We start from the raw sequence: 10,563 nt of genomic DNA, 5'->3' as shown, positions 1-10,563 counted from the left end.
CCTGTCCTAGTCCCTCCATGGTGACACTATTAGTTAAGAAAACCCACAAATACTTCTACTTTCTCAGGAGGCTAAGGAAATTCAACATGTCCGCTATGACTCTCATCACTTTTTATAGATGCACCATATACAGCATCCTTTCCAGATGCAACACAGCTTGGTATAGCTCCTGCTCTGACCAAGACTGCAATAAACTACAAGGGGGTCATGAACGTTGCCCAGTCCATCAGACAAATCAGCCTCCCATCCATTGGCTCAGTTTATACTTTCCGCTGCCTTGGAAAAGCAGCCAGCATAATCAAGGACCCCATGCACCCCAAACATACCTCCACCATCTTCCGTCAGGAAAAAGATGCAAAAGTTTGAGGCCACGTACCAACTGACTCAAGAACAGCTTGTTCCCTGCTGTCATCAGACTTTTGAATGGATCTACCATTTAAGTTGATCTTTCTCTACACCCTAGCTGTGACTGTAACACTATATTCCGCACCCTCCCCTCTCCCCCATGTACTCTATGAACAGTATGTTGTCTGTAGAGCGCACAAGAAACAATACTTTTCACTGTACCCCAATACATGTGACAATAATAAATCAAATCAAATTTTTTGTGACTCTCTTTATCAAAAGGCTATGGGAGCAGGGTCTTTGAATGTTTTCAAGGGGAAGTAGATAGATTCTTGTTAAGCAAGGGGGTTACCAGGGGCAGGTGGAAGTCAGTCAGATCAGTCATAGTCTTTTTGAATGGTAAAGCAGACTCAAAGGGCCAAGTGGCCTGCTCCTGCTTCTAATTTACATCTTCGGATCACCCATCGCTTATAATCTACATACATCATCAGAAGAAATCGGATCTGTCTCCCAGTTAACATACAAGTGAGAATATGTTGATAATCTCCAAATAAAGAACCAAAATTGTTTTACCAATTCTTGTCATAAGAATTTAACAAGCTGTAAATAGTGGATGGTCATTTAAACAACATTGTTGGGTGTTCTGTCCTGCTGCTGAATAGATGTTAGCTGACAAATTGAGCTCCAAAGTGGCACTGCTGTGATCAAATATGACCTGCCGACTTTGCACATTTCTGGTGTCTGATCATTGCACATACATTAACATCCTTGCCAGTATAGCATTTGAAGCTATTACCCTCCACAAAAATGTTCAAGGCACCTCCAATGATCAAAAGGTGACTGCAAAAGATCATGCTCCATTTGGCCCATATTCAACTTTGCATCACGTGCAGTCACTGCATCAGGAATTGGGCAAAAGGTTAAAACTGGTACAGTAAATCAAATCAGATGCTTCCATATTCAATTGGCCTTCTTCTGTAGATACCGATTCCTACATTTGACACTTTAGCATTAGCACCCCTTTCAGTACCACAGAACATTATCACGAGTTGATAAGCAGATTTTGGAATTATTCTTTGCGGCATATGTCATTAAGTCAGAGCTGGAATTTGAACCGATTTCACTGTCCCTTCCCACCTCCAAACCCCTCTGCATTACACATTAACAGGTCAGTGCTATCAATGTCAAAGCACTGGTAGAAAAGTGATCAGTTGGTTGATCCCTAGTCCGATCTAGGATGATCCGATTTTCTATTCTGCAGAACAGGTTGGTTGGTTTCACTTTTTATATCATCCCTTGTTGTCCTTGATAATGGACATCTAATGCCAAACTAAGGAACAGGGCTCACGCAAAGGTTTAAAAACGAACAAACTCACCTCTTCCAGGACCATTAAATACATCATATTCGACATAAACCTCAGTTAGATCTAATCCCTTGTATCACTATTTCAACAGTACTTTAATTGTTAGACATAGCAGTTGGTATAAAAGTTAGAATTTTTAAAACAACTTCTTGAAGTTGATCTTTTCTTCATCCATCCAACATGTTGAAGGATCAGCAGGAACACTTACCATTTTCTTTATTCTGAGAGAAATTGTAGGTATCCCAGACATTAGCAATCAACTAACTCTGACCACCCATGGAATCGGAGACTATCTTGGACCATACTGCTCAGTAGCTTGATGAGTCTTAATAGTTTACAACTCTATTTTGTCAATTTGCACCAAGATTAAAAGAGGAATCAAAGAGAGTTGCAGATACAAAGTTCTAAACATTGATGCAGTTCCTGTATCAGAACCCAAAGCAATTTAGAAGACAAATGGTTTGGTTCACTTGATATAAAGAAGCATTTTATTTTCAAAGAAAAAAAACTCATGGGCTGCAAATTAATTGTGTTGAGAATTATTTAATTCTTATGTAATTAAATCCCTCACAACACATCAAATTTTGGCTGGTGGGGTGGGGTCATATTTCAATTCGCTTTCATTTACATCAGGATTCACAAAAGTATTTTTCCTCATTTTCACATTTCTAAAAAATTAAAATTTATTAAACCAGAATTACCAAAATAGGCACTTTGGTTTCAATGATTTTCAGTTTACTCTTTAGAAAATTGAAAGCCTCAACTTCTGTTGCGCTGACCTGGTATGCAAATAGTCCAGCCTTTATTTGGTCTATTGCTTTACAAAATTTGCAGTTGATCTTTTGTAAACTTGAGAAAGAAATGAATTTAAATCAGAATTTTGACATAAAAAATATATTCTATATTCAAATTTAACTAAGAGGATGTTTTGTGTGCACATACACCAATTTCGATTTTCTTTAAGGACTTTTAGACAGGCCCTTGGGCCTATTGTATTACAAATAAGTTTGGATACCACATATAACTTAACTATAGCTAGAATTGTAAGATGCATCAGTGAATAATAATACAGGAGACTTGTAATAAACTTCTTTTTTGAAATGTTCACCACAAAACATCTGTCACACTGTTGCAATTTCCCCTCCCAAATCCAGGATGTTGCAGTCACTCGTGTTCATGCTAAGATCAGCTAGTGCAGTACAGCCTAGGGTTCAGACATGGGACATTACTAGTCTGCAAGATCCAGCTTCTCATTGGATAAACTCATTAACTCATCAGGAACTCGAGGCCACAATGACAATTTATCAAATTTATCTCAATTATTAGATTTGTGTTAAAAAGTGACAGGCTACTTACTATCTGCCACCCCAAATAGGAAAGAACATTAAATAAAGTCTTAAAACAGCATTTGACATTAAAGCAGAATATTTTAACAAGATTTATTTCAAACTGTCAAGATTTAGAAAACAAGTATAAAATTTCAGTTGTTGACCAATGTCTGATTATAGAATTCAGTTTGTTCCTGTGTATAGTTACAAATTCTAAGGAACACATTCCAAGCATTTATGTATACAGTTCCTCAAGGAATGAACAGAGGAAATACAAGATGAGTTGAGAGATTTTAAAATATACAACTGGCAGCTTTGACTTAAATCCTATTAGAAAGAACACAAGTTTAATGAACTTATGTTTATGGTTACATAAAAATGAAGTACAGTACAATTTTACCTTGCAGTTTCACCACTATACAGGAGACTTCTTTCCAAAATAAAATAAAAAGCATAGGTCTATGTCTATTGTTGCAAGGAAACATCCCAGACTATTTTACAACTTAGAATTTTCAAGTAATAAATGGAGGTAAAAACAAATATAAACATATTAAAATCTTAAAATTCAGTACATGATTAAAATCCACCATCCTGGTTTAAATACTGTGAAGTCTTTGAATTCTAGGCACCCTGATTTACAAATTACATTGTATACACATCTGATAAAGGTTTATAGTCAGGAAGAGTAACAATCCTCTATACACATAATGTAACTAGAATTAGTCTTGATGAAAAAAACATGGAATTACATGATTAAAATGCAGTTTAAAACCTTGGAACCACTCTATAGCAAAGAAAATTACAGCATTTATAAATAAGCAAACCGGTGCATTAGCAAAACATTATATACAAATGGTAAGTGTATTACCATAACTACAGAATGTATGCCAAATTTAAAAAGTTGCAGAATGACAAGGCACTGTTACTGGCAGAGGTCAATGGCAATTTACACATGGTTATATCACATCTGCTTTTGTGATATATTCCTGTTTACACATAAAACACTGTTTTCACCCACTAGTTAGAAAATTAGTTTACTCAAGTATGCATCACTCTAGAGGATGCAATTCATAGGCCCTAGGGTTAACCATGCTTGTATTGGAGTAACAACATGCTTTCAAATATTTTCACATTGCTATGAAACCAAGAGACTTCAAACAAAAACGTACTCTTGCATTTTTTATTATTCTGCAATAATTTTATAATGCCCCTTATGAAGTTAAGAAATTTCAAAAGCCTGTGTATACAATTACACGGTGACATCATCAAGTATTAATTGCATCAGCCTGAGATAAAGTATTACTTTTGTTGTTTTGTAGTTATCAAAAAAATGACACTTATAGTTTTTAATGCATAGCTTTATATGGCCTATTTAACTTCATGCTGGTAGAGAATAGTTGTCAACAAAAGATGGCCCGCATTGGAATTCCCAGAATACAAGGCTCAGGTAGGTTTTTTAAAAAATTACAAGTTAATTGAAAATGTTGAAAAAGGTTGTACATGAAATAAATGATTTCTGTACCCAGAGCTTAAAATAATTCTTGATGCCAGTCTATTTACTGCCAAGCTGTTAGACGTACAATGTCATACATCTAACTGAACATTTTGTTTTTTCCAATTTGTTTTTTAAACTTTGAATATGAAAAGCTTTTACTCGGGGCCAACACAACAAAAATGTATGGTACAAATTAGAAAATCGAATTTTCCCAAAGGAATGTAATTAAAACATGCCACAAGTCCAATAATTAAATATGTTGAACATTTCCTGTAATTTAATAGCACCTTTATATGACAATCTACTTTTATCAAAAGGCTTAAAAATTGTACAAATGTATTTTGAATACACAACTTGCATTTTGCTCTTTACAGTTTAGCTAAACGAAGAATGGTTTAAAAGGCATAGCTTGCCCTATACTAATAATAGTTTTATGAAACGGATTTGTGAACTGTATGTTATAGCGTCATTACTATAATTCAGGTTCTTTACTCGGAGAGTGTGGTTGGGGCGTGGAATAGACTGCCTGCAGTGATAGGAACATTTAAGCGGTTATTGGATAGGCACATGGAGCACACCAGGGTGATAGGGAGTGGGATAGCTTGATCTTGGTTTCAGATAAAGCTCGGCACAACATCGTGGGCCGAAGGGCCTTTTCGGTGCTGTACTGTTCTATGTTCTATAGAATTGTGCCAACAAGTTTTTTTTGGGGGGGGGGGACACATCTAAATAATCATGTAAACTGGATCACAGTTCATTTCAACAATTTGTCTCTGCATTACTCTAAATTTGAACACTTTTTTCTTCAACATGAGATGTAAAATGAGATAAGGCTAACTTCTCTAAGGCACAACTCCAACTCTACCATATACGTCAAGAGTCCCATCCATTTTCTAAGCTTCAATCAACAGAAAGAAAAATTGAACACAAAAATTGAAAATATAAACATCTTACAACAGAATATTTACTTAAGATTCATTCATTGTATTTTGGTGCACATAAAAAATAGGAAAGAATAAAGTGATGCAGCATATTTTTTGGATGCAGTCTGAAAGTTAGAATTGTGAGTTCTTTCAAATGAAAGGAAAACTAAATAACTTGTGTAGACCCTATGGGGAGGGCTCACTTGTCATCTTGAGACTAATGTTGCTTTTTTCTAACATTAGCTTGCAATTACATATTGTCCTTCAATCAATTTAACAATATTCATGCACCTATATAGAAACACGCATTCATCAATTAAGTTGAAAGCAACATGAAGCTTTGCTGAACAGGGTGTTTTCCACTCAAACAATTCTAATGTTAGTCAATTTATTAGGAACGTCAATTGTTCAAAATGCTACAGCATTTGAAAAAATTCCAAAAAGACAGCTTGGGCCAATTTTGTTTTCAGAATACAAGTTTCACACATTTCTATTGATTGATTTGCATAAAACATGTAGTCATTTTATATTTTTCTACAGCTCAACTGGATAAAGGCATTCACAGCACTCAAATGTAATTTATATTTTACATTCAATCCTCCAATTATAAACAAACCCTTTCCCTGGTTCCCACTGAAGCTCAGTTAATACAGCAATAGATAAACTCTCGATTAGCAGGAATATTTTGCCAGACCTCAGGTTTTCTGTTAAAAAAGTCTCTGTAAAACTAACAACTGCCATGTCAAAAGTGACTTTCAAATTTTATTGCAAGGTAACTCCGAGCAACTTTCTGCAGAGAGTAACAATAGACTGAAGCTCCATTATTACTTTCTATTCACTGTCCCTTCTTAAACTTCTAAAGTCAAGCTGAAAATAAAAGGGATTCAATCTCATGATAGACGGTTTGTCTTTTGTGAACAGCAAGTACTGTTTCTTATTGCTAGTTAAAATAATACAAAAAAGATAAAATCTAGCCACTTTGAAAACAATCAGGGTGCAAACATTTTGAAAGACTTCACAGTAACTTTCCATAACCACGGCAGTATTTGCTTTCATTTTCATGATGCACCTGTCAAGTAACTCCTCAAGGTGACAGCAGGACATTTCCAGTCTTCTCCATCTTTTTACCCTTGGACAATGATGCAACTTGTTTCAGCAATTCTCGATTTTTGGCCTATGGAAAAATTGAAATTATACAATAAACAAGTTTAAAACACAAATATTGTACGACTAAATTGTAAGTGTATCCCATAAAAAAAGTTTGACAAAAATTAACAGCAATTTCATATCTCAGAATTACTTCATATTATGACAGCGCAAGTAGAATAAAAAGGTTACCGTCCGCTTGATACTCAAGTTACATTGAACAAAGAACAAAGAACAATACAGCACAGGAACAGGCCCTTCGGCCCTCCAAGCCCGCGCCGCTCCCCGGTCCAGGACCGAACCCCGAATCCAGGATCCCCGCCCAACTCTCCAGCCTATCCACATACCAACATCCCATCCACCGAGCTGTCCCTCACAGCCACGATGCCTCGCTCATCACAACCCATTAACTCACCCCCACACCCCCATTCCAGACCATGTGATCTCCAGGGAGAGGCGAAAACCCAGAGTGAAAACCCCAGGGCCAATATGGGGAAAAAGAAAAATCTGGGAAATTCCTCTCCGACCCCGAGGCGATTGGAGCTGTAATGTTGATAAAGAATAACACATGAAGTAACACATTTAAGTAATTAACACTAATATTTTAAAAAGGGGAAAAACTAGGAATAGCGATCACAGTTCAAGTACTGATTATAAAAAAGGTAACATTTTTATCTCCCATGGAAACTATTCAGATGTTATTTTTCTTGCCACTATACATATGGGCCTCTGCAGTCTTTCAGGTATCCAACGTGTAAGATAATTTAACTAACACATGAGAAATATGTTTGCAGCCGCTAAGTGATCATGCAGTTAATAAAATTAGTGGCAATATTTTTTAAAACGTTCCTGTGAAAAAAGTAGTTTCCCACTTGTTTGGTAATCACAGGATTTTCAAAGTTTTCCCATGTATTTTCATTGCTTATGTACACCTACCTTGAGGAATACCCTAACCCCACAGCAACCTATATAAAGAATTCCAACTTTAATTCTCACTTTAAAATACAAACCATTATTAAGGAGAGACAGTCTGGACTGTTTATGATGAACAGCACTTCGAACATCATGCCAGTCCATCTATATTTTTCTAAATATGGTTTTGTGGCAACTTGACAATTTTAAATGCTTAATACAAAACAAAAAAGGTACAGCATGCACATAGACTGGTGGCAACGATGAACAGGTCCCTCATGGCAACAATAACCATCCGTGCAATGCCTGCGCTACCGATGATGTCACCCATGCATGTTGGTGCTTACTGATGCCATCAGAATACATATTCGTAATAAATTGCTTAGTGTACAGATTTATAAATCTGATATGTTTTGAATAAGTTCAGGGAAGTTGTGAAACTTTTCGCCAAAACACTGGACCCTTGTACCCTTCACTCATCAGGCCATAATTGCAGACTGGAAGGTTACTGGCATCATGCTGTCTGGGCAAACTAGAGCCAGAAATCAGAAAACTGTTTTTTTAAAAACTGGGAAGTGAGGCCACAATTTACTGGTAAAAATCCTGCTTTGCATCAACGACTGATCTCCTATTGATTACAATGGAATCTTTTGGGCCTGCGGTTTGAAGCCTTTTGCTCAGCCAGCTACAGAGAATGTTTGTTGTGGGCCACCGACAGAGGTCTGAATGCATCAGGATGAAAGCCTAAAACCTGCAGGGGTTAAAGTCGCAATTTGTTGGTAAAAATGCCTTTGACACATATTTGTGAGGAGTTTATATCAGATAAACGGATTTATTAAATAGTTATATAAATGCCCTCATTTGCCCGAAATGAAAATTCAGTGTCCAGTTTGTTTACTTTTTCAAATACTCTGAAGTGCTCAGATCCTCACAGCATGAAGGACATGTCTTTAAACTGTTGGTGCACATATCGCATATTGGAAAACCTGAAAATGTGCATGTTTAGAATTTACAGATATGATGGTTCTTTGTAATTATATTTGAAGTATGCTGAGTTTGAGACAAATTGTAAGTAAAATAAAAACTAATGGAAATATTGAAATGCATGGAAAGTTGTTCAATGGGTAATTTGTTTCTAAACCTTGGTTTGAAAACCTATTTTGGACATTAACATAAGAACATAAGAAATAGGAGCAGGAGTAGGCCATCTAGCCCCTCGAGCCTGCCCCGCCATTCAATAAGATCATGGCTGATCTGACATGGATCAGTACCACTTACCCGCCTGATCCCCATAACCCTTAATTCCCTTACCGATCAGGAATCCATCCATCCGCGCTTTAAACATATTCAGCAAGGTAGCCTCCACCACCTCAGTGGGCAGAGAATTCCAGAGATTCACCACCCTCTGGGAGAAGAGGTTCCTCCTCAACTCTGTCTTAAACCGACCCCCCTTTATTTTGAGGAAATTTATAACTAAAGCAGTTATTTTAGAAACTTGCCCTGCTGATAGAATCAATCTCCCATTTTTTAATCATTGCTCCCATGAGGAAAATGGTTCTGACTTACTCAATGTGGTATCTTGGAACCAGTTATGTCATTAGCCCACGAACTGGCTGTATATTAAAAGGCTGAGACTAGATTAAGTAAAGTGAGAAACTTGTGTGGAGTATAAACACTGGTCAAATAAGCCATTTTTTTGCTGTAAATTCAATGCAATATTAGTTGTATAACATCCTGCTGTATTTTACAAGGTAATCAAAAAACAGTTTCTAAAATAACTGCTTTAGTTATAAATTTCTAATGTCCAAAATAGGTTTTCAAACCAAGGTTTAGAAACAAATTACCCATTGAACAACTTTCCATGCATTTCAATATTTCCATTAGTTTTTATTTTACTTACAATTTGTCTCAAACTCAGCATACTTCAAATATAATTACAAAGAACCATCATATCTGTAAATTCTAAACATGCACATTTTCAGGTTTTCCAATATGCGATATGTGCACCAACAGTTTAAAGACATGTCCTTCATGCTGTGAGGACCTGAGCACTTCAGAGTATTTGAAAAAGTAAACAAACTGGACATTGAATTTTCATTTCAGGCAAATGAGGGCATTTATATAACTGTATTTAATAAATCTGTTTATCTGATATAAACTCCTCACAAACATGTGTCAAAGGCAGTGTCATGAGAGCAATAAGAGTAGGCCAGTAGTAGTACCACGTATAGCTGAAAATGACATGTCAATCCAGTGAAACTATAGCATGTTAAACAGCAATGGAATCCTACAGACAAGATTAGGCAATCACAAAGAATAGATCAATTCAAGCCAATCGAAATGGTGGTAGACAATCAAGCAACAAGAGAATGCGGCTCCATGAACATTTGATGCCAAATGATGAGGGTCCAGTGCGCAAATGTAAATTACAAGGATGAATCGGCTGCAACAATCTCAAGCCAAAAAAGTGTTAAGTGGGCGATCGTGCTGCCTCATTCCAAGATCTCCACCATCACAGATGCTAATCTTTAGCAATTTACTTCACATGACACCAAGAAACAGCTGGATACAGCAAAAGATAGTCCCCAACATCACTGTGCCCGTGGTGTCACATCCTTGATCAAGCTGCTTCAGTATAGCTACAACACAGACATCTACTTGACAAGGTGGAAAGTTGTCCAGATGCATCTCGAGCAGAAAACTGCTCAATGAACCAATTACCAGCATATCAGCCTACTGAATCAACAAACTGCTGTAAGGAGTCATTAACAACATCAAGCTGCATTTATTCAGTAATAACTAGATAACTGGCCCAATTTGGTTTTCACTATGACCATCCACTACAGCCTTGGTCTAACCCCTCAGCAATGACATCTGAAAATACATTGTTGGTTTTCCCTTTTGCGGTGATGGCACCCTGCTCTGCCTCATCACCACCTCCCTCAACTCTTCTTATATTATTAGACTGTGTTTATCTGGCATCTAATATTGGATGAGCAGGAACTTTCTCCGATTAAATGTTGAGAAGACTGAAACCATTCATTTCTGTC

The 10,563-nt window shown here is 36.7% G+C and overlaps 1 protein-coding gene across 5 annotated transcripts in view; it reads right to left on the bottom strand.

Annotated features, from left to right (window-relative positions):
* Positions 1–3,134: 3,134 nt before the first annotated feature.
* The window catches only part of fam76b (family with sequence similarity 76 member B), a 36,450-nt gene continuing 29,021 nt past the window's right edge, over positions 3,135–10,563 (bottom strand). For all 5 annotated transcript variants that reach the window (XM_078221785.1, XM_078221782.1, XM_078221781.1 and 2 more), the window contains one exon: positions 3,135–6,629. In XM_078221785.1, coding sequence (XP_078077911.1) covers positions 6,540–6,629 — 90 coding nt within the window. In that variant the 3' untranslated portion in view covers positions 3,135–6,539. The remainder of the gene's footprint in view (positions 6,630–10,563) is intronic.

The sequence above is a fragment of the Mustelus asterias genome, chromosome 10 (assembly GCF_964213995.1).
Source record: "Mustelus asterias chromosome 10, sMusAst1.hap1.1, whole genome shotgun sequence".
NCBI classification, from domain to species: Eukaryota; Metazoa; Chordata; class Chondrichthyes; order Carcharhiniformes; family Triakidae; genus Mustelus; species Mustelus asterias.
This window is presented reverse-complemented; position numbering and strand designations above follow the sequence as displayed.